Genomic DNA, 24,201 nt, shown 5'->3' with positions numbered 1-24,201 from the left:
AAGACGTGTAGGCAGAATAAAGTAGACTTTAAAAAATACTCAAGATGCCAAAACTGAAATTTAAGTGCTTCAAACGAAGGGATGTTTGTTCACTGATGCATCCCCAACACCTAGAACAGTGCCTGCCACAAGTTAACACTCATTAAATGTACGCTGGATTCTGGGAAGATGGCAGTTCACTGTAGTTTTTGACTCTTCCTGAATGTCCCTTAAAGACAGGAGTAACAATTAAAATTGCAAAGTCAAAAACCCACAGATGCCTAAATCAGAACAAAATCACCTTAACTGCAACCCAAATGTACCCCCAAACCTATGGATTGGGAACCACTGATAGCTAAAATCATCAGACGGCGTTACTATCTACGAGGGGGGAAATAGGAGGAAGGACCTGGTCTCCAAATCAGAGAATCCGGTATCACAAATGCATACTTACTAGGAAGCTCAGTTGACCAATCTGAGACTATAGCAACCAAAACTGGAACAGCAATCTATAGAAACCAACTACTGAGGGAGTATAAAGAGACTAGGGCAAGGTCTGATGATGATGGGATGTGATGGGATCCATGATAACGGAAAATAACCTACAAATTCTCCTTCCCAGGACAAACACTGTACAGAAAAGATGGCTCCAGGAATAGAATCCATACTGATCAGGACAGAACAGCTGGGACAAAGAAAAGAGAAGGTGGGGAAAAAAAGTGAAAATTAAAAACACATGATTACACAAGTCCTGGAACAAAAGGAAAATACCAAGTAAAATTGGAGAATTAAAAAAATAATAATAATGAAAAAATTGTGATAACTAGAACAGGATATATCAGAATACTGGTCCAAATGCTTTTTATCAGAGGACATTTTATAGCATTCAATTTTTAAGACAAACATATAACTCAAAAAAGCAGGACAAAGAAAACCTGAATTAAATAAAAGAGAAAGAAGAAATTAATGATTAAAACAGAAATTTAAAAGTTGGAAAATAGGAAAATAGTAAAACTAATCCAAAAGCCGGTTTTATAAAAACAGGAAAAAGTCACTAATTAACAGGACTAAGGGACAAATGAAGAAAACAAACACTATTTGAGGCAAAATAATCTTCAAAAGTGAGAAAAAATTTACGTATCATAAAAGTTTACTTTGTATATCTATTAAAATACTTTTAAAAATCTGAATGAAGGGGCACCTGGGTGGCTCAGTTGGTTGAGCGACTGCCTTCGGCTCAGGTCATGATCCCGGAGTCCCGGGATCGAGTCCCGCATCGGGCTCCCTGCTCGGCGGGGAGCCTGCTTCTCCCTCTGACCCTCCCCCCTCTCATGTGCTCTCTGTCTCTCTCATTCTCTCTGTCTCAAATGAATAAATAAAATCTTAAAAAAAAAAAATCTGAATGAAATTGATAGTTTTTTTTAAATAAAAAACTAATATTAAGTCTAATTAAGTTAAAAAGTTAGAGATCAGTTCCCAGAGAAGCAACAGAGAAAACAATAGAAAGCTACTCCACAAACAAAAACAAAACAAAACAAGGCACTAAATCTGGAGATCTTCATAGGAAATTGTTTCCAACCTTTTAAGGGTCAGGTCATGAAAATGTTAGTTAAACTATCCCAGAAAAAAATTGGGCAAGCTTTCATATTTGTTATGTGAGGAAATATATGATCAGTTCTCCAAACCTGACAAGGACATCATCAAAACATACAAAACTACGGATTATTCTTCTGTATAAAAATGGATGTAACAAACAAACAAACAAAAATGGATGTAACAACCAAAGTGAAATGCTAGGAAACAAAATACAGTGGCATGTTAAAAAATAAAACACACTTATTTAGGTTGTGAGGATGTTGATGAAATAAGCCATATAAAGTGGCAAGAATAAAACCTTGCACAAAGTAAAGGTGCAACTCCTGTTAGTCATGATTATTAGTCATCACAGACTGGACAAGTGAGATTATTAAAGGACATGAGGAAGAAATCAAGGAACATCAATGCTTAACTAGCTGCTAGAGAACAAACTTAGAAAATTCGCATTTCCCAATCTCAAAACTCACTACAAAGCTGCAGTAAACAAGACCGTGTGACACTGGCATAAGGATAGACCTCAATCAATGAGAGAGAATTGACAGTCCAAAAATAAACCCTTACATTTATGGTCAATTTATTTTCAAGAAGGGTGCCAAGACAATTTAGTGAGGAGAGAATGGTCTTTTCAACAAATCATGCTGGGATAAGTGGACTTCCACCAGCAGAAGAATGAAGATGGACCCCTAGGGCCACCACATATAAAAACTGACTCAGGAGGTAAATCTTTGTGATCTTGGATCAGGCAATGGTTTCTTGGAGATGTCTAAAGCATAAGCAACCAAAGAAAAACAGAGAGAAATTTAATGACATCAAAATTTAAAAATTTGAGCTTCAAAGGGTACTACCAAGAAAGTGAAAAAACCCCATATATTAGGTGAAAATATTTGCAAATCATGATCTGATAAGTCTAATGTACGGAATATAATAACTCCTGCAACTTCACAATTAAGAAAGCAAACAGCTCAATTTATAAATTTGGCAAATAATTTGTTTTTTTCCCCCCAACTTTTCAATAGCCAAATATCTTTCATTGGTAATGTTATTAAGCTTATATTTTGCAGAAGAGGAAAAATGTCCACAAGACGGTGAAAGAAAACAAAATGCCAGGACCCTCTCACCCATTCACTTCCTCTGAAAAAATCCACAGGGAGAAAATGAGCATTCCTGTATTACAGATGATGATACCGTGGTTCAGAGAGGTTCGCGAGCCTTCTCACTTTTACCCCTGCCAAGTTCCTCGCCCATGTGGTGTAGTAATCATCCACGCTTTCCTACCTCACCAGTCCTCATCAAAGCCCAGCACACTTCAGCTCTGCTTCCCACACCATCACCATCGCTCCTGCGCCTCTGTGGGCCCCTGGTGCGTCAGTCACCAGTCCTGAGCACGGGAGGAGCTGCCCGGGTCCCTCCGGAGCTGTGGGACGCCCACGGTGGGCGCCAGCGCCAGAGAAGAGCCCAGGGGCGGTGGGAGCCCGGGGATGGGGGGAGTTGGGGGTGCAGATCCTGGGCATCCCAGTGGGCAGCTGGACATTCCCCCTCCAGCTCTGGATCAGCACTTCTACTCAACGCCTTCAAGGCGGAGGGCGGCGGTCAGGCGGTCAATGGGGACCCCATGGGTGGCCTGGCAGCACCGCCCACCCACCCAAAGGGCAAATAATTTGAATAGGAATTTCTCCAAATAAGATATACAAATGACTACTCAGCACATGAAAAGATGTTCAACATGATTAGTAATTAGGGAAATACCCACCAAAACCACAATGGATGGCCCTTCATGCCCACCAGAATGGCTTAGATCAATAGGACGGACGATATAGCAAGTGCTGTGGAAGATGTAGAGAAATTGCAAGCTTCATACGCTGCTGGTGCGAAAGAAAACTAGTGCAGCCACCTTGGAAAACTGCTTAGCTGTTCCTCACAAAGTTAAATCTAGAGTTCCATGTGACCCAGAAATTAAACTCTTAGGTATACACACAAGAGAACTGAAAACACAGGAACACAAAAGCTTGTACACAGATGGTCACAAGAGTATTATTCATATTAACCAAAAGCGGAAACAACTCAAATGCCCATCAATTTATGAATGGGTAAACAAAAAGTCCATACAATAGGATATTATTCAACCATAACAAGTAAGGAAATACTGATTTATGGTACAACATAGACAAATCTTGAAAACATTACACTAAGTGAAAGAAGCCAGATACAAAAGGCCACATATGTATGATTCTGCTTTTATGAAATGGTCAGAATGGGTCGCTCCTTAGAGACGGAAAGTAGATTAGCATTACCAGGGGCTGGGGGAAGCGATTCATTGGGATCAACTGCTAACTGTTACAGGATGTCTTTTGGGTTAATGAAAGTATTCTGGAATTAGATGGTTGTACAACTTTGCGAATATACAGAGACTACTGAATTGTACACTTTTAAAAAGTGAATTTTATTGGGTTATAGCTCAACAAAATAAAATCCAGCAGGCCACAAAAAGCTACAAAATGGATTAAAAGGGAATTGTTGAAAATTTAGTAAATTTTTAATAACTCTAGAATCCAGGTGGCAGGTGAATGGTTGTACCCTATACAAGTCCTTTGACCTTTTCTTTATGTTTAAAATTCTTACCAAAAAATGTTTGTGAAGTAATTGGCCAGAAACAGTTTTTTTAAAAAATAAATACGAAGCAGTCATCAGGGTCAGTGCAACAGAGAGACTTCAAGGAATTTAGAAATTAGGAAGAGAACTTTATGCAAAGCAAACTCAATGCACAGGATCCGTGTTGCCCATGAGGATGAGGCAGGGGAGAAACAGGAGACACTGAGCGTAGGCCACTGGACTTGGCCTAGAGCCTTGCTTCTTTTTTTTCTTTTAATCTTATTATGTTATGTTAATCACCATACATTACATCATTAGTTTTTGATGCAGTGTTCCATGATTCATTGTTTGCATATAACACCCAGTGCTGGCATTAATTCACCTTTAAATGAGACCCTCCTAAAACCCTCCCCAATCTCCCTACCTTCTCCTGTTCCCATCCTACCTTCATCCTCTCCTTTCTCATTCGCTAAGTGTCCATTCAGTATGTTAACTATGTTTTATCACTACCAGTGTCACGCATTTTAATTATTTGTATCTGTGTCTTTCACTCCTAAAAGACGGAGATCTTCAAGGGCTGTTGTCATTTCCTATAGATCTGTGGATCTGCCCTCCAGGTCTAATCTTGTTTCTGCCATTTTGTTGGTACTAAAGAAAAACAGCGTTTGAGGATAAGGCTATCTAAGAGGAGCCATTCAACTGTGTAAGAACAGTGAATCAAAATTAATTTAAAGTGCAGAATCAGGAAAATTATAAAATATACTTATAAAAATGAGAGTAATAATATGGCCCATAATAACATTAATATCATTTTTGTTGAAATACAAACAATCTAGAGACAAGTGGAAAAAATAATTTATTGCAGATTCTCTTACACATGAACATGGGACATTTATACATATTTAGATGTGCTGATATGAAATGCTAAATTTAAAGACAAACATTTTTACACAAAAGTAGTTGCACTATATTTTATAAAGGTAGGTATTAATAAATTATCAGAGATATTTAAGAACAATAGGCCAATTATTCCAATAGGAATGCTTTCTAGGTCAAATTTAAAGTAACTTTTCTGAACATGGCCTGGATATAATCACATTCTTCCAAGTTAAAAAAAAGAAGCTCATTTCTGGAAATAAAGGCCAGAAATGGCTCTTTCAGGAGTATCCCAGCAGTGTCTCCAATTTTATTCTTGGATGTGGTTAGAGCGCCTCACATTTATCCTAGGCTAATGTAATAGCTCAGTGTGAAACAGAACAGCTTTTTATAACAGCTGCATGTGGATAATGAGATTTAATACAAGGGATATAGTACAAATGATAGAATTTTAGAGGAATTATAATGCCACATGATTTGAGTGAGCAACCAAATACTTTGGTAACAGAAATGTGCATCCTCTATTTTTGAAGGAAAATGAGCACAATTCAAAATAGTCACTATTTTCTTAGCATGGTATATTAATTCTTATTTTGGGAATCTGCAAATAAATGGCATTTTTTTTTCCTAAAACTTAGAATTCACTCCTTTATAAAATGTTTTCTATAATGAGGTACACCGACATGATATAAACTTTGTTCTATGTTATTATAGTCATGAAAATATACATAGACATATACATGGAACACTAAGCAGATTTGGTAAGCCATGATATGATATATACACATGACCAAATACTGTTCAGTGTCACTTAATTAAATTCAACAAATATTTATTGGGTGCCTACCACTTGCAAATTACCATGCTCGGCAATGCTTGTGGTAGATCTTAAGACACAGGAAGCTCACATCATTCACATCTAAAGCCAAACTTCAGGTAATATACTAAACCTTGAAAATAATCAAAAGCAGAGCTAAGGTTGAGTGATGAATCATGAAAGCTATACCGAGGAGAAAGGCTTGGGATAACTGCAAAAGACAAAGCAAATCTGTATCCACAGGGAATAATGGCTCCCAGGCTTGGCGTGTGACAGTGGACAACAAAAGCCCGTTCTGCCATCTTCTTCATCCCACAGTCTAACATTCAGTCATCATCCTGGGTTGTTTCCTTTAAAAAGTGGAATAAACAGGGATTCATTTTCAGTGATAATAAAGCTAGTAGTATCCCCCAAAATATTTTCTTTCTTTTTTTTTCCTTCAGACAGAAGTGTGATCTGCATTCACATCTGTTCTTCTGTCCTCCTACCCTAATTCTGGGTGAAACAGGGCCACCCACCTAAAATGAGCAACACTTGAGGTGGAGTTTAATTTATCAGAAGAACATCCGTAAGCATGCCAACACCACAAGTAAACTAAAGTAAAAAGAGCAGAAAGAAGATAAAGACAAATATTTTAAAATTTGGCATTCCATTCCTTTTAGGACTTAGGCTCTACCAGCATTTTTAGGGGATGTATGCATATGGAAAAAAGAAATAATCAGCGAGTCTCACAGCCCTCTGAAGAGCCAATACATCAACAGGGGAACAAAGTATCAAACTCGCTCCTGATGCAGCGCACTGCATTTGGGAACAGAGGGGGCATGACCTTGTGCAAGCCTGGTGGGAGTCGGGATTCCGGGTCGGAGGGCCAGTGTCTGAGGACTGTTCTAGCACATGGCTTCCAGCTAGAGTAAGACCATAGCACTAGCATGAAGCTGAGGCTCCCTTACACAAGCATTCAGGTTCGGGAAGATTATAAATTGCTCTTCTTTCTGTGAAAAATGCCCAAGGGACTAGGATGTCTAAAGATCACCAAACATTCCACAGAGAGATGGCTTGACCCTCGGAAGGATCCGAAGCTTCATGATGAAGAAAACTCCCATAAATTGTGGTCCTGACTGCCCAGTGGTGACCTCAGAATGGCTTAGGGAGCTAAGGAAAGAGGCCGGGGAGTCTCTCAGAGCCCTCTCACCTCAGCCGTGTTTGAGCCAGATTATGGCGGAAGAACAAAAACAAAACAAACAAACAAAACAGGTCTTCCCCATCTGGTGCTTTTGGTTTTAATTTCATTAGAGGACAAAAGCCGGCAACCCTAAAGTATCCCCTAAGAAGTTTTTATTGTTCTAACTGGCTCATTAATGTTTCAGTATTTCCGCTACTTTATTTGAAGGTTCATTTCTGTAAACAAGAGTTCTTTTCAAATAAAACATATTCTCAGTGATTATAATTTAGCTCTCTCTAGATTTTATTTATTTATTTATTTATTTATTTATTTATTTATTTATTTATTTATTTTTAGCTGTCTATATTTATATTCTGTCTTTTAAAAAAAGGAATTGCATGCTGTTTAGTCATACCTCTGTTCCTGTATTTTTTCTGGAAAGAAACCAAACTTGCATTGGCTCTTTTTTGCCCTTCATGGACACAGGGCCTCGGTGCTCCAAATGGAACTGTGGATCTGAGTTTTCTGGTGTCATAAGACATCTAAAGGACAGGGGACAGGGAATAGGGAGAGACATATGCGGTATGGTTGCATGGAGAAAGTGACATGAACCTAAATTAGAAATAGAGACAAGAATGACACACACTAAAGTTTTATTTAAAAGTAACACAAGGGGCGCCTGGGTGGCTCAGACGTTAAGCGTCTGCCTTCGGCTCAGGTCATGATCCCAGGGTCCTGGGATCGAGCCCCACATCGGGCTCCCTGCTCGGCGGGAAGCCTGCTTCTCCCTCTTCCACTCCCCCTGCTTGTGCTCCCTCTCTCGCTGTGTCTCTCTCTGTCAAATGAATAAATAAAATCTTAAAAATAAATAAATAAATAAATAAAATAAATAAAAGTAACACAAGGTTTTAGTAACAATGATCATACAGGGAATTCCTAAAATGGTGTGAAATCATTAAAAGTGGGAGTAATGATCCAGTCTTCTCAAATAAGAAATAAACAATCCGAAGAGCATTAAGTGATGACTGCTTATTTTTTAAAAGATTTTATTTATTTATTTATTTATTTATTTATTTATTTATTTATTTATTTATCTATCTATCTATCTATCTATTTGACAGAGAGAGAGAAAACAAGCAGCAGGAGTGGCAGGCAGAGGGAGAGAGAGAAGCAGGCTCCCCGCTGAGTTGGGAGCCTCACTCCAGGCTCGATCCCAGGACCCTGAGATTATGACCTGAGCAGAAGGCAGACCCTTAACCAACTGAGCCACCCAGGCGCCCCATGACGACTGTTTAAAAATAACAAAATCACTGAGAGTTAAGCCACACGTAAAGAGACATTTTTCTTGCAGATCAGTAAATACTAAGACATGTTTTCTTACCTGTATGTATATTCAGACACATTTATTTTTCCTTTTTCTCCAGTGGTTTCTGTTCTGCTTGTGAGGTTAACGGTATTTCCAAAAAGGCAATATCGAGGCATCCTCTGCCCTATGACACCAGTAACTACCTCTCCAGTGTGTATCCCTATTGTGATCTGCAGAAATCAAAACTTTGTTTCAATAAGTTCTGTCACCAAAACACTAATTTTTGATTACTTTATATTACAGAATGTGGAGTCATCATATAAAAATCGTAAGAATTCTCTAGAACTCCGAGTGTATTACAGCATATTTATAAAATAGAAGAACTCCAAGCGTATTTATAAAAATAAAAAACCCTCACAAAATCTGTCTTCCAAGAGAAACATTCTTTCTCTAAAGTCTGAAGATTTCAAAGATATGAATCTGGTAACTTGTATGAGACACAGGAAAAGAGATTTTAAAAAATAAACCAGAAAGGACAGGAAGTTTTATCTCATCCTCATGATTTCAGCACATGAAATAGACTAGGTAATTTCAAATAGGTGGACAGATTTCCCATCTCTATGAAAAAATGGAATACAATGGGTTTGAAAAAGATTATATACAGTCTTTGTTCTCAAGGAGTCTTTCCTTATACATAATTAATAATTGCCTGGTAAAAAATGTGAGTCAGATGTCCACAAAGGTCTACTACTACTATTATAATATCTATTTTATTTACTAACCTGAACAGATTCGCCATCCACTTGAACCTGACCAGCAATTTCCATCATGTCCAAGGCCAGGTGGCAAATGGATCGTGCATGGTGGATGCACGGCTCTGGTAAACCACTCACGGTCATATACTTATCACCAACTGTCTCCACCTAACACAGCACATATAATTTACATGTTCATTAGTTAGAATACACATTACCGTTTCATTTACTACCTTTATATATAAACAATGTTTTTCCGAGGCTACCAATAGCTTTAAACTTTCCTTCTCTGAATTCTTTTAAAATTCTAGTGCATTCAACTCCAATAAGATGAAACCTTGTAATTATTTCAAATTTACACACTGGCACTTGAGGTCTTTGATTACAGGCAGGTACAGACACAGCATTATTCTCCCCCTAATAATTCCTGGTTTCTCGCCCCAGATACCTTACAATTCAATAGGACATTTAATTACCAATAACTCCCTAAAATAATGATGAGTTACAGCACAAGAGCCACTGCCCAAAGCCCAGTGATTTATCACGTTCATTAACCATTTATATTTTGATGTGCTCACAAAGTGTTCCAGTGTACCTCAGAAAACCACTCTAAAATAGACAGTTTTTGTGGCACTCCTATTACTCCAGATGCCTGGAGATGGTTTAGTTAACATTCTTGCTTTTATGAAGCAGTATAATCCCCTGACTTCAGTTTTCCAATATTATCGCTGTTTTTAATTGAAACAAAGGGCAGAAATGCCTTATAAATGTTTATCTTCAAGTCAGTGTTATCTAAAAGCAGATCAGAGTCCCCAGTGCCCTTCTCCTGCTCTCCGACTTCTTTCCTAGGCAAAGCATTTATCTATTTCAGTAAAAATGTCTCCTGCAGAGCACTACAACGAATGTTACGTTTCTATTACGTGTGATAAACCACCTGCACAGATTCATTAACGTAGGTGCAAATGAGCTGCTGAACATTTCATTTCCACCAGGGGATCATCAGTGCTATTCCTTTCGGTTACCAGGAAGAGAAAGTTTTGTGACAAGAGGGAATTATTTGAGAAAATGGTAAACCGGGAATACACGGAGGCTGGCTGCAGCATGGCTACAGGGCTAGCCTCAGAGAAGGTGCTGGCAGTGCCCCTGAGCGTTAGGGTCCCAGAATCCAGACTCGGAGGAGCCCCGCATTAGGAAACGATCTGGACTTGCCTTATAAACAAATGGATTTTTCCGGGAGTCGGTCAATGTGTCAAATCTGGTGTAGAGGTCATTGAGGAGGTTTACAATCTTCATGGCCCCTTCCCCAGATGCATGCTTGCTACAGAAAGCATTGAAGCCCACAATGCCACTGAAGAGGATGGTCACATTGTCGTATCTTTTGGCAGGCACCGGACGCTTGTGTCTCAGCTCATTGGCGACAGACGGAGGGAGGACAGAATACAACAACCTGTTCAGTTCAGCGGGGTGGGGAAAAAGCCAGAGTAAGAGATGCTGGGAAGAGCTTTAGTGCTTCTACTGTCCACCTCCTAAAGCTTTGATGTCATGTGTACTGTAAAATCCTCGAGTGGTAGTAGGACACCCATTACTGGCCGTATATGTAGGCGAGGTATCAAAGATACTGAAATTTATTTGTTTTAATCACATACAACATCCCCACACACAAACCAGTTCACGCCAAATGAAAATAAGCCTAACAAATAAATAGGCAAAGCGGAAGACTGGCCATAGGACGGCAAAGTTTTCATCTGTGGGACTGAATTCCGACCTGTCATTATGGTTCACAGTATGAAAGCTGTCATCACGAGCACTTAAAATGCTGTCTGCGCAGCATAATACCAGGACCACGTTTATCTCTTAGGATTAAGAAATCTACCCGAAGGGCGCCTGGGTGGCTCAGTCGGTTAAGCGACTGCCTTCGGCTCAGGTCATGATCCCAGGGTCCTGGGATTGAGCCCCCCCATCGGGCTCTCTGCCCCCCATCGCGCTCTCCACTCAGCAGAGAGCCTGCTTCTGCCTGCATCTCTACTTGTGCTCTCTGTCTCCCTGTCAAATAAATAAATAAAATCTAAAAAAAAAAAAAGAAAAAAAGAAAAGAAATGAAATGAAGCAAATGGGGCGCCTGGGTGGCTCAGTTGGTTAAGCGACTGCCTTCGGCTCAGGTCATGATCCTGGAGTCCCTGGATCGAGTCCCGCATCGGGCTCCCTGCTCGGCGGGGAGTCTGCTTCTCCCTCTGACCCTCCTCCCTCTCATGCTCTCTGTCTCTCATTCTCTCTCTCGCAAATAAATTAAAAAAAAAAAAAAAAAGAAAGAAATCTACCTGAATTTGTGTAAATAATATTAAAAGAAGTAGATTTCTGGGCGCCTGGGTGGCTCAGTCGGTTAAGCGTCTGCCTTCAGCTCAGGTCATGATCCCGGGGTCCTCAGATCCAGCCCCTCATCGGGCTCCCTGCTCAGCGGGGAGCTTGCTTTTCCCTCTTCCTCTGCTCCTCACCCCTGCTCGTGCTCTCTCTCTCACTCACTCTCCCTCTCTCTCTCTGTCAAATAAATAAATAAAAATCTTAAAAAAAAAAAAAAAAGGAGATTTCTCTTCAGTTTCATGCATGCCTCACTCCTCCATGGAAGAAACTGATAAAACAGATGAAGATTGGACTAGACAAGAAAATATTGTATTTCTATAGGTAATACGGAGATTACTCTGATGGCTTCAGGGATTACACTGAGGGACAAGTGTGGTAAGCACAATAGGAAGGGGATGAGAGCCGAGGGTTGACAGGAGAGAAGCAGAAGCGAGGGCGACCGATGTCTCTTGGCATGAGGACCCAGCAGAACAAATGATGCCTCTCTGCTTTTTTCTTCCCTGTAGCCAGAGGGCATTCCGTGCTAAGTTTAATCTTACAGGCTTCATAAAATATGTTATTTTCAGGGATGAAGTTGTACCACTCACTAATCAAACCTATAGTTTGAACTGCTTTTCAAACAGGGGGAGGAATTTGAGCTGCCTGCCCTATATACTTTCTGAAATTTGCAAAATACCTGGATAGATTAAGTAGTCCACTTAGGGCCACAAGGAAAGTGAAGAGGTCTCCAAGAAACTAAGCATATCTTAGTCCAGACAAGTGAATTAAGAAGCTAAAGATAAAGCAAAAGGAAAGAGAGAGAGGCTTTCAAGCAGACTCTCCATTGAGCACGGAGCCCAAAGTGGGGCTTGATCTCACAACCCTGAGATCACGACTGAGCCGAAACCAAGAGTCCAACCCTGAACTGACTGAGCCATCCAGGTGCCTCATTTATTAATCCTTGTTATTAATACATAGTTCATTGATGTGTTTATGTGTTGACACAGCATTCATCCAAGGGCAGCTACACATGTATCAATGGAAAGAAAAGTATAGAAAGTGATGCTGTTACCAATACCTGGGTGTTCAAGAAGAATGAAATAGTTCTTATGGGAAGTAAGACAGATCAGTTCAATTTTCCAACAAGACAGTTGCCAATTATAAAGCGTTAAGAATGAACACACAAGACCCTGGGTAAAATCACTTATGAACATCCAGTGATTTAGTGCCTTTAACTAGAGTATGCAAACAAAGCCAAGTAGTATGCACACTGCATATTCAAATGAATTACTTGAAAATTAAGTATTATCTTTTTTTTTTTTTAGGTTTTCTTTTCTCCCGTGACAGGGAAAACTATTGGTATGAAATGATCAGATCATCCCACCAAATTTGTGGGTTTGCATATATCCATTTTGACTCTAAAAGTTCATACAAAGATACTAACATAGCATTTTAATTTATTAAAATTCTAACTATTAACTTTATTTTGTTCAGAAGCATGCACAAAAGACATAATTTTATTCCTTAAGTTTCAATTATATCATGTATCTTTTTTGGAGTTACTGAAACTTAAGGAAGTATTATCTTTAATGCTACTTGTCCAATTTTTCACAATTTAATCCACCATTCATAGAAAATAGTAGTTTTAGATTTTACTTTTTTTAAAAGATTTATTTATTTATTTGAGAGAGAGAGAAAACACGTGGGGGTGAAGGGGGTAAAAGGAAAGAGAGAGAGGCTTTCAAGCAGACTCTCCGTTGAGCACGGAGCCCAAAGTGGGGCTTGATCTCACAACCCTGAGATCACGACTGAGCTGAAACCAAGAGTCCGACCCTGAACTGACTGAGCCATCCAGGTGCCCCAGATTTTATTTTTGCTAACATATATCATTACAGATGTAATTGTTGTGATTACAAATGACATCACTATCTGTCAAATTCATATCTGCCAAGCCCTAAAATAACCTAGACTCCGAGAAATCTTTTAAAAGACAATGGCCAGTTCTAAGTACAGTGTTCAATGTAACCCTCAGAACCCAGGCAGCCCCTGGCACACAGAGGATGCTCAGGACACAGCTCTCCCATGAAGGAAGGAATGAATAGAGAATTCCACATTAAATACGCATTTGAATTATTATACTGATTTTCCGAGAGAGCTATTTTGGCATCTGTTCTTTCAACATGGTTTATAAAAATAGAAGACATATTTCCACTACCATTAAGACTGATTTATTTCTGTACGCATAATTTCTTTTTAAGTGACATGGAAGGTTTTATTTACTACTCCGGAGCTACAGTGGGCTCCATGCCCCTTTGGTGTGGTGATCAGACTTAACTGTAGCTGAGTCACATTATACGATGCCCTTCCTTCACCACGAGGTTACATTCTTACGTGTCTGTCTTTTTCTTTTCATCTTCCAAGGCTCTTAATGTGAGCTGCAGCCTGTCTGTGAGGATTTCCAGTTCTTGGGTCAGTTTGTATTCCTCTCTGAATTGTTCTCCCAAAAGAACGAGATCACGTGTGGCATCGTGCAGAGGGATGTCACTCAGATACAGACCTCTCCTTGTCAGATCGTCCAGATTCATCACACTGTTATACAGGGAAATGAGGCAAAATCAGTGCCAACTTGTCTGCATGATAATCCTGAGCCTAATGACTGTCAAGGAGTATAACTCTGTCATCTCCTTCTATTCAATTCCTCCTACCCATTCAATAGATCAGGTTAAAGACAAGAAAATTTGGAGTCACATGAAGACTATGACTTCATTCTCTTACATATTTAAAAATCTATCAAAGACATATATTTTGCCAAATCACACTTTTAGATGCCATCAGCCTAAATTGAAAGATAAGGTAGAAACCCGTCCCATGCCTCCTGATCAGGTATTTATCACAAGGCCGTTATTCACTGCTATCACATTTTCCTCTCGTTATAAAGAGATGAAGAAAAATTTCTTTTTACCCTCTGTAACAGGGATGATAGTGCTTCTTTTGAGAAACCAGTTCATTTTGGCCTTAAGGATTCTTTGACTCTTGTAACTGGTTACTTTTCCTTTTTAGATGCAATGATTAAAAGTTTATAATCAGATTTAGGACCTGATGTATTTTATATATTTATGACTTTTTGACATGTATTTTATGTGCTACTCTTCCTTCCGGTTCTAATTTCTTCTACTACTCTTCTTTTCTTGGAAAATTTTTCTCATTTTTGAAACATTATTTAATCTTGCTAGATTTTATGCATCTCTGTAACCTAAGTTATTTTTACCTAAGTTATTTTTAGAATAGCATACTAATACTTATTGATTCAGTGATGATCTGGTAAATGACTGCTTTTTAAAACTATTCTTTGGTTAAAATGTCTTAAGGTTATGTTATTGGTTTAAATTTTTTAAATACAAAGTAATTACTTCTGGGCATTCCCAATAAGAATTTCTTTAAAATGACATAACAAGTTTTGACTTTACTGAAGAATTTTGGATTGATAAAATGTCTCTTGTTTTACGTTCTCAACAGAAATGTCCAAAATCAAAACAAAAATTAGCATGTCAATATAGAAAAATAAAATGATCAAAGAGTTAACTAATGAAACACATGGTCTCTTTAGATTTTGTTACAATGCATATGTATGTTAAAGCTCACTTTCAGAAAAGACCCATCTGAAAAGAGGTCAGATCATCTGCTAAATGATATAAAAGACCTACCCAAGAGCAGAGAAAAAAAGATTATAATCTTGAAATGAAAATGGCTGAAAATGCTCATATTGAGTTAGAAAACAATCAAATTATGTCTCACTCTTTTAAAAATTATTTTAATGGACTACTAACATTTTTTTCCTAAAGTTAAACTAATCGTCTTGAAATTATTTACTTTACAAGTAAAACTGCTTTTAGGTGATCTCATTTAATGTAAGTACAAATCTTTCTATACATATGGACAGGTACAATATAACAAACTGTGACTATGTCACTATGTGAATTTCTGCATATGGTAATTAACAAAAAGACTCCAAATTGTCTGCTTCTGTTTCCAAAGAGAACTTTATCTCCATGAACAGAAATTGTCCCTACTGAAAAGCTGTCGTTCTACTAAAGCTCAACTGGAAAAGAGACAGAAGAAACACACACTTACAGCAGATGAAGATACAGTAGATCAATGTAGGTGACTAATTAAAAAATACAAAGAATTTATGTTCTCTAATTTTGTCTCTTTTATTTTTATGATACATATTCTCAGGAAAAAGAGTCATTAGTCTTATGTAGTCTTTAATAGTGTATTAAAGGAAGTTGTACAAAGTTCCTTATATTTTTCAGAGATTTTAAGGCAGTATCTTTAAATGAAAAGTGATCATGGTGAACTTTAAATTTTTAGCCAAAAGCTCACCAAAACATGCTTGATTGAATGTGTTACTAAATAATGTGTATAGCTTTCAGTTATACAAAGTTATAAATACACAAAATATCACCTAACAAGTTCCAGTTACCTTTTTCTATTTTTCTAGGTAAATGTAGATATATTTTTCTTATTGTGAGTTCCCATGCATCTTTTAGTAAAATGGTTTGTCAAATTGGAAAAACAGCATCCTACAGTTTTACTTCCCTCTGATGTTTATTATAAATAACATAATTTACATAAATTTCAATGTAATACTATATTTTAAATAGTGAATCCTGATTAAAGTTGCTGTATATTTTTGATATAAAATAGTTCAAATCCAGAAATAATTTTAAAAAGTAATTTCTCAGTGCCAAACATATCCATGTATTCATGCCCTCATAGTGGATGCTCTACAGAATTGCTTTTCTATATGACACCTCTTTGGAAGGTATAAAGCTATAGAATTAGCTACCTGCAGATTAGATTTTTCCATGATCTAATGGCATAAACACTCAGCAGACTGATTAAGACAGGACAAATAAAAAAGAATACATGATTTCTTCTGAGCTTATTACAAATGTGAAATGAAATTATCTCTGTTATAGAGAGGTATATAAACAAGGTTGTAAAATCTAATTATACTTAGAACATGTAGACATGATTAAATAAAATGTTATTGAATTTCTCTGTTAGCTAAAGATGGGTACTTATATCCATTATAATTAATCTAAAAAATGATTACCTTGGTGAACACAGAAAAAGTATGCTATCTGCTTCAGGTAAGTAGATCATTTGACCCTTGAGACGTAAGCAGCTGATCTCAGTCCCAGTCAGTTCATCCTCACATTCTAATTTCTCTACATCCAACAATCCTTCCTTGAAAAGGCAAGACATAACCATTAACTAGTACCTTTCTCCCTACCTAACAACTCAGCAAAAAAGCAGGACACGCATGCTTCATTTCCCACCAAACCATAAGGGAGAATAAATGCACCAAGTAGATGAGGAAGGGCATTTCACCAAAATGGTACTAGGTAGTAAGCAAAGTTGGCTACCTGGCAAAAACTGCAGGAAAACGAATTGACTAGCTCCTTGAAACCCAGAAAGACAATAGCTGTACTTCTGTTGGCATATTTGTTTAAAGCTTCCATGAATCGTATTTCTGATTTTCTAGTATGGCTACAACACATAATACTAAGTTCTAGCAAAGAATAAACCAAGCGTCTCCAGTCCCCACGCGTGGATTCACAGAACAGCTGGGAGTAGTTCCAAGTACATAAAGTACATGTGGGTAAGGCCTTTGCGAGGGCTGCAGGAAGGTCAAGATGTGTACTCTACGACACTTTTGCTATACCAATCTGAAGAATGGAAACTATGAGATCTGGGTGCTACCTAAATACTCAACTGAATGAACATGTTTTACTTTTATTTTCCCACAAAAATGGCATGAAGAATAATAGACAATTTAAGGAAGAATTAAATCAGGGCTTTGGTTGAAGTTTAAAAACATTTTCTTTGTCAGTTTTGATTTCTAAAATAGCACATGGTAGCTTTAGGGAGTAAAAGATGTTTGTTTTATTATGTGAAACTGACCTGTCCCGATGAGACAGTCTCAAAACTTATTTTTGTTAATTCTGATCAGTTGATAATGGTTCCACTGGCCCTCAGGCAAACCAAAAATCAGTACCATTGCCTTTGAAATAGGACTCCCTCTGAGGTTTTGGTTGGGATCTGTCTCTACCTTCTCCATATCATAGAATGGTAGAGTAGTTAACTTTCCCTCAGGACCACTTCTAATTTGTAACATCCCTTACTCAATCACATTGAAAGAAATAACATCTTGATTACCTTGCTTCTCAATACGAAAACCGTATTGATGTGTGAAAGGATCCCATGGAAACTAATGTCAATATGAGGACGAACGAGAGAGAAGACAGACAACAGGCTGCAGTTCCCAGGCTGGAGCTACAATGTAGATGGAAAGAAAAGAACATGTGATTAGCTGAAATAATTCTTTTGATTTGAGATTAGATTAAGCCAGCTCAAAAAGACTTAAAAATAGAAAACCATAATCATTTGGTAGGGGAATTGCCTCAACTATGGACTCCTCTCTTGACCTATGTCACTCGGCAATCAAATGGGCATCATATCGTTGCATGAACATGAAACCTAATATGGCTTCAGAGCATTCATATTCAAATATAAGCTAATATAAGTAAGGGAAGCATTTTCAAAGAAGGAAGAAAAGAAACGTGTCTTTTAAAAACGTAGCATGAGGTCTCAAATGCCTGTGGCTTAAGATGAACTTTAAATAGCAAAACCACCAGCAAACACTCATAGTTTATTAAGAGATGGCTAATAATAATAACAGGTAACAGTTAATAATTGCTTAGACACTGGACCAAATGTTCTTTATGCACTCTGTCTCCTCACATTGTAATGAAGGGAAAACAGGCAGAGAGAGGTCAGGTAATGTGCTCACATTCATACAATGAGAGAGAGGCAGGGCCAGCATAGGAACCCACACTGTACATTACCCGGCTTCTGGATATATAGGTCTACAACAGATCCCATATGGGCTAATCCTCAATTAATAAGTCTCTTTAATTAAAAGTGGAAAGTATCTCTAACATGTTAGATACAACTTCAAAAGTTAGTTAGGTGAGTTTGGAAAAAAGATGGCGGAGGAGTAGGGGACCCTATTTCAACTGGTCCCCGGAATTGAGCTGGATATCTACCAGACCACTCTGAGCACCCATGAAACCAGCCTGAGATGTAAGATCTGGATCTCTACAAACAGAATATCGCAGGCGGTTGGTTTTGAGGTACAAAGTGGGGAGCCCTGATTCCGTGGGCAGGTATCAGAGGATAAACGGCAGTGGGACGGTGCCTGGCCGTGGGGATCCTACACCTCCAGTGAGTGACAGCCTCGCTCATTGGGGACGGGCACAGACTCGTGGGGAAAGGACTCTAAGACAGGCCCCAGGGCAGAAACCAGGAGCAGCGGGGTCGCGCCTGTGAACTGCAGCCCCCAGGGCGGAAACCCAGAGCTGTGGGGTCACGCGGGCAAACTGGGAGCGGCTGGTGGTTTTAGAAGCACAAAGGGCAGAGACGTGCCCCGACCTGGAGGCAAGACTGGGGAGCGCTGCGGAGGGGTGCACAACCCAGGCTGCCGCAGTTTATAGCAGCACGGACAGAAACGGAGACGGTGTGGCCTGGAGAGATCACTGAAGAACAGACTGAGGTCTCTCTGCTCTGAGGCAGAGGGTTGGAAACGGTCTCTTCTGCTCTGACTCGCGGAAGAGACGCGGAAAGCCGCCAGGGAGAGGCGCCAGAGAACAAAAGCCCCAAGGACTGTTTCCCACTGAGCCCATCCCCCGCCATAGGGGCGCAGGGCAACTCCACCCAAACATGGCTGGCTGAGTAACAGTGCAGAAGGCCCCTCCTGCAGAAGACAGGCTGGGAAAACAAGAGGCCAGCAACCCTAAGGTCCCAAGAAAACAGGTGCATCTTGCTTGGGTTCTGGTCGATAATTTCGACTCTATACATTCCCTCAAACACCCATCAACAGAATGACTAGGAGGCGGAGCCCCCAAAACAGAAAAGACTCAGAGATTATGACTTATGCTGCAGATTTACAAATGGATGCAGATATAACCAAGATGTCGGAGATGGAATTCAGGCTAGCAATTGTGAAGACAATGGCTAGAATGGAGAAATCAATTAATGGCAACATAGAGTCTCTACGGGCAGAAATGAAAGCTGAATTGGCAGAACTTAAAAATGCCATCAATGAGATCCAATGCAATCTAGATAATCTAACAGCTAGGGTAACTGAGGCAGAAGAACGAATAAGTGACCTGGAAGACAATATAATAGATAAAAAGGGAAAAGAGGAGGCCAGGGAAAAACAACTCAGAATCCATGAAAATAGGATCAGAGAAATAAGTGACACCATGAAGCGTTCCAATGTCAGAAGAGTTGGAATCCCAGAGGGAGTGGAGAGAGAGAGAGGACTAGAAGATGTATTTGAGCAAATTGTAGCTGAGAACTTCCCTAATCTGGGGAATGAAACAAACATTCGCATCCTAGAGGCAGAGAGGACCCCTCCCAAGATCAAGGAAAACAGGCCAACGCCCCGGCATGTAATAGTAAAACTTGCAAATCTTAGAACCAAGGAAACCATCTTAAGGGCAGTTAGGGAGAAGACATTCCTTACTACAGAGGGAGGAACATCAGAATAACGTCAGACCTTATAGTATTGTCAATCTGGAAAAAAAAAAAAAGAATAACGTCAGACCTATCCACAGAGATCTGGCAAGCCAAAAAGGCCTGGCAAGACATATTCAGGGTACTAAACGAGAAGAACATGCAGCCAAGAATACTTTATCCGGCAAGGCTTTCATTTAGAATGGATGGAGAGATGCAGAGCTTCCACGACCGGCAGAAGCTGAAAGAATATGTGACCACTAAGCCGGCCCTGCAAGAAATATTAAGGGGGGTTCTATAAAAAGAGAAAGACCCCAAGAGTGATCTACAACAGAAATTTACAGGGACAATCTATAAAAACAACGTCTTCACAGGCAACATGATGACAATTAATTCATATCTTTCAATAATCACTCTCAACGTGAATGGCCTAAACGCTCCCATAAAACGGCACAGGGTTGCAGATTGGATAAAAAAGGCAGGACCCATCCATATGCTGTCTACAAGAGAATCATCTTCCATGCCAGCGGACCTCAAAAGAAAGCTGGGGTAGCAATTCTTATATCAGACAAATTAGATTTTAAACTAAAGTCTGTAATAAGAGACACAGAATGACACTATATCATTCTTAAAGGGTCTATCCAACAAGAAGATCTAACAATTGTAAATATCTATGCCCCCAACATGGGAGCAGCCCTCTACATAAGCCAACTGTTAACCAAAATAAAGAGTCCTATTGATAACAATACGTTAATTGTAGGAGACCTCAGTACTTCACTCTCAGCAATGGACAGATCATCTAAGCAGAAAATCAACAAGGAAACGAGAGCTTTGAATGATACATTGGGCCAGATGGACCTCATAGATATTTACAGAACATTCCACCGTAAAACAACAGAATACTCATTCTTCTCGAGTGCACATGGAACTTTCTCCAGAATAGACCACATACTGGGTCACAAATCAGGTCTCAACCGATACCAAAAGATTGAGATTATTCCCTGCATATTCTCAGACCACAATGCTTTAAAACTGGAACTCAATCACAAGAAAAAATTTGGCAGAAATTCAAACACTTGGAAGCTAAAGACCATTCTGCTCAAGAATGTTTGGGTCAGGGGCGCCTGGGTGGCTCAGTCGTTAAGCGTCTGCCTTCGGCTCAGGTCATGATCCCAGGGTCCTGAGATCGAGCCCCACATCGGGCTGCCTGCTCATGGGAAGCCTGCTTCTCCCTCTCCCACTCCCCCTGCTTGTGTTCCTTCTTTTGCTGTGTCTCTCTCTGTCAAATAAATAAATAAAATCTTAAAAAAAAAAAAAAAAAGAATGTTTGGGTCAACCAGGAAATCAAAGAAGAATTTAAACAATTCATGGAAATCAATGAGAACAAAAACACATTGGTCCAAAACCTATGGGATACTGCAAAGGCGGTCCTAAGGGGGAAATACAACCATCCAAGCCTCACTCAAAAAAATAGAAAAATCCCGAATTCACCAACTACCTCTACACCTTAAAGAACTAGAGAAAAAGCAACAAACGATGCCTAAGCCACGCATTAGAAGAGAAATAATTAAAATTAAAGCAGAGATCAATGAATTAGAAACCAGAAACACAGTAGATCAGATCAACGAAACTAGAAGTTGGTTCTTTGAAAGAATTAGTAAGATCGATAAACCACTGACCAGACTTATCCAAAGGAAAAAAGAAAGGACCCAAATTAATAAAATTATGAATGAAAGGGGAGAGATCACGACTAACACCAAGGAAATAGAAACAATTATTAGAAATTATTATCAACAACTATATGCCAATAAACTGAGCAATCTGGATGAAATGGAGGTCTTCCTGGAAACCTATAAGCTGCCAAGACTGAAACAGGAAGAAATTGACAACCTGAATAGGCCAATAACCAGTAACGAGATTGAAGCAGTGATCAAAAACCTCCCAAAAAACAAGAGTCCAGGGCCTGTTGGATTCTACCAAACATTCAAGAAGAAATAATACCTATTCCACTGAAGTTGTTTCAAAAAATAGAAACAGAAGAAAAACTTCCAAACTCATTCTATGAGGCCAGCATTACCTTAATCCCCAAACCAGGCAAAGAAAACATCAAAAAGGAGAATTTCAGACCGATATCCCTGATGAATATGGATTCCAAAATCCTCAACAAAATCCTAGCTAATAGGATCCAACAATACATTAAAAGGATCATCCAGGGGTGCCTGGGTGGCTCAGTTGTTGGGCGTCTGCCTTCGGCTCAGGTCATGATCCCAGGGTCCTGGGATTGAGCCCCACATCAGGCTCCCTGCTCTGCGGGAAGCATGCTTCTCCCTCTCCCACTCCCCCTGCTTGTGTTCCCTCTCTCGCTGCCTCTCTCTCTGTCAAAATAATAAATAACTAAAATCTTTAAAATAAATAAATAAATAAATAAATAAATAAATAAATAAATAAATAAATAAAAGGGTTATCCACCACGACCAAGTGGGATTTATCCCTGGGATGCAAGGGTGGTTCAACAATCGCAAATCAATCAATGTGATAGAACACATTAATAAGAGGAGGGAGAAGAACCATATGGTCCTCTCAATTGATGCAGAAAAAGCATTTGACAAAATACAACATCCTTTCTTGATTAAAACTCTTCAGAGTATAAGGATAGAGGGAACATTCCTCAAGTTCATAAAATCCATCTATGAAAAACCCACAGCAAATATCATCCTCAATGGGGAAAAGCTGAGAGCCTTTCCCTTAAGATCAGGAACACGTCAAGGATGCCCACTCTCACCACTGTTGTTCAACATAGTACTAGAAGTCCTAGCAACAGCAATCAGACAACAAAAGGAAATAAAAGGCATTCAAATTGGCAAAGAAGAAGTCAAACTCTCTCTTTTTGCAGACGACATGATACTTTATGTGGAAAACCCAAAAGACTCCACCCCCAAATTACTAGAACTCATCCAGCAATTCAGTAATGTGGCAGGATACAAAATCAATGCACAGAAATCAGTTGCTTTCTTATACACTAACAATGCAACTGTATGAAGAGAAATTAGAGAAACGATTCCATTTACAATAGCACCAAAAACCATAAGATACCTCGGAATAAACCTAACCAAAGAGGTAAAGGATCTATACTCTAGGAACTACAAAACACTCATGAAAGAAATTGAAGAAGACACAAAAAGATGGAAAAATATTCCATGCTCATGGATCAGAAGAATAAACATTGTTAAAATGTCTATGCTACCCAGAGCAATCTATACCTTCAATGCCATCCCAATCAAAATTCCAATGACATTTTTCAAAGTGCTGGAACAAACAATCCTAAAATTTGTATGGAATCAGAAAAGACCCTGAATCTCCAAGGAAATGTTGAAAAAGAAAAACAAAGCTGGGGGCATCACGTTGCCCGATTTCAAGCTATATTACAAAGCTGTGATCACCAAGACAGCATGGTACTGGCACAAAAACAGACATATAGACCAATGGAACAGAATAGAGAACCCAGATATGGACCCTCAACTCTATGGTCAAATAACCTTTGACAAAGCAGGAAAAAACATGCAATGGAAAAAAGACAGTCTCTTCAATAAATGGTGCTGGGAAAATTGGACAGCCACATGCAGAAGAATGAAACTCGACCATTCTCTAACACCATTCACAAAGATAAACTCGAAGTGGATGAAAGACCTCAATGTGAGACAGGAATCCATCGAAATCCTAGAGGAGAACATAGGCAGTAACCTCTCTGACATCGCCCACAGCAACTTCTTTCAAGACACATCTCCAAGAGCTAGTGAAACAAAAACAAAAATGAGCTTTTGGGACTTCATCAAGATAAAAACTTCTGCACAGCAAAGGAAACAGTCAACAAAACAAAGAGGCAACCCACAGAATGGGAGAAGATATTTGCAAATGACACTACAGATAAAGGGCTGATATGCAAGATCTACAAAGAACTTCTCAAACTCAACACCCAAAAAACAAATAATCACGTCAAAAAGTGGGCAGAAGATATGAAAAGACACTTCTCTGAAGAAGACATACAAATGGCTAACAGACACATGAAAAAATGTTCATCATCATTAGCCATCAGGGAAATCCAAATCAAAACCACATTGAGATACCACCTTACACCAGTTAGAATGGCAAAAATGGACAAGGAAAGAAACAACAAATGTTGGAGAGGTTGTGGAGAAAG

The 24,201-nt window shown here is 39.1% G+C and overlaps 1 protein-coding gene across 1 annotated transcript in view; it reads right to left on the bottom strand.

Moving 5' to 3' along the window:
* Positions 1 to 4,997: 4,997 nt before the first annotated feature.
* The window catches only part of GUCY1B1 (guanylate cyclase 1 soluble subunit beta 1), a 53,109-nt gene continuing 33,905 nt past the window's right edge, over positions 4,998 to 24,201 (bottom strand). The window contains exons 7-14 of the mRNA XM_064585200.1: positions 17,643 to 17,759; positions 16,537 to 16,670; positions 13,809 to 14,006; positions 10,290 to 10,527; positions 9,108 to 9,248; positions 8,401 to 8,555; positions 7,435 to 7,561; positions 4,998 to 6,207 (exon numbers count right to left, since the gene is read on the bottom strand). Coding sequence (XP_064441270.1) covers positions 6,184 to 6,207; positions 7,435 to 7,561; positions 8,401 to 8,555; positions 9,108 to 9,248; positions 10,290 to 10,527; positions 13,809 to 14,006; positions 16,537 to 16,670; positions 17,643 to 17,759 — 1,134 coding nt within the window. The 3' untranslated portion in view covers positions 4,998 to 6,183. The remainder of the gene's footprint in view (positions 6,208 to 7,434; positions 7,562 to 8,400; positions 8,556 to 9,107; positions 9,249 to 10,289; positions 10,528 to 13,808; positions 14,007 to 16,536; positions 16,671 to 17,642; positions 17,760 to 24,201) is intronic.

This window comes from Mirounga angustirostris, unplaced genomic scaffold (genome assembly GCF_029215605.1).
Source record: "Mirounga angustirostris isolate CCGP_5_RB_7025 unplaced genomic scaffold, mMirAng1.0.hap1 SCAF_2, whole genome shotgun sequence".
NCBI lineage: Eukaryota > Metazoa > Chordata > Mammalia > Carnivora > Phocidae > Mirounga > Mirounga angustirostris.
Note: the sequence above shows the minus strand (reverse complement) of the source record. Positions and strands in the feature narration are given on the sequence as shown.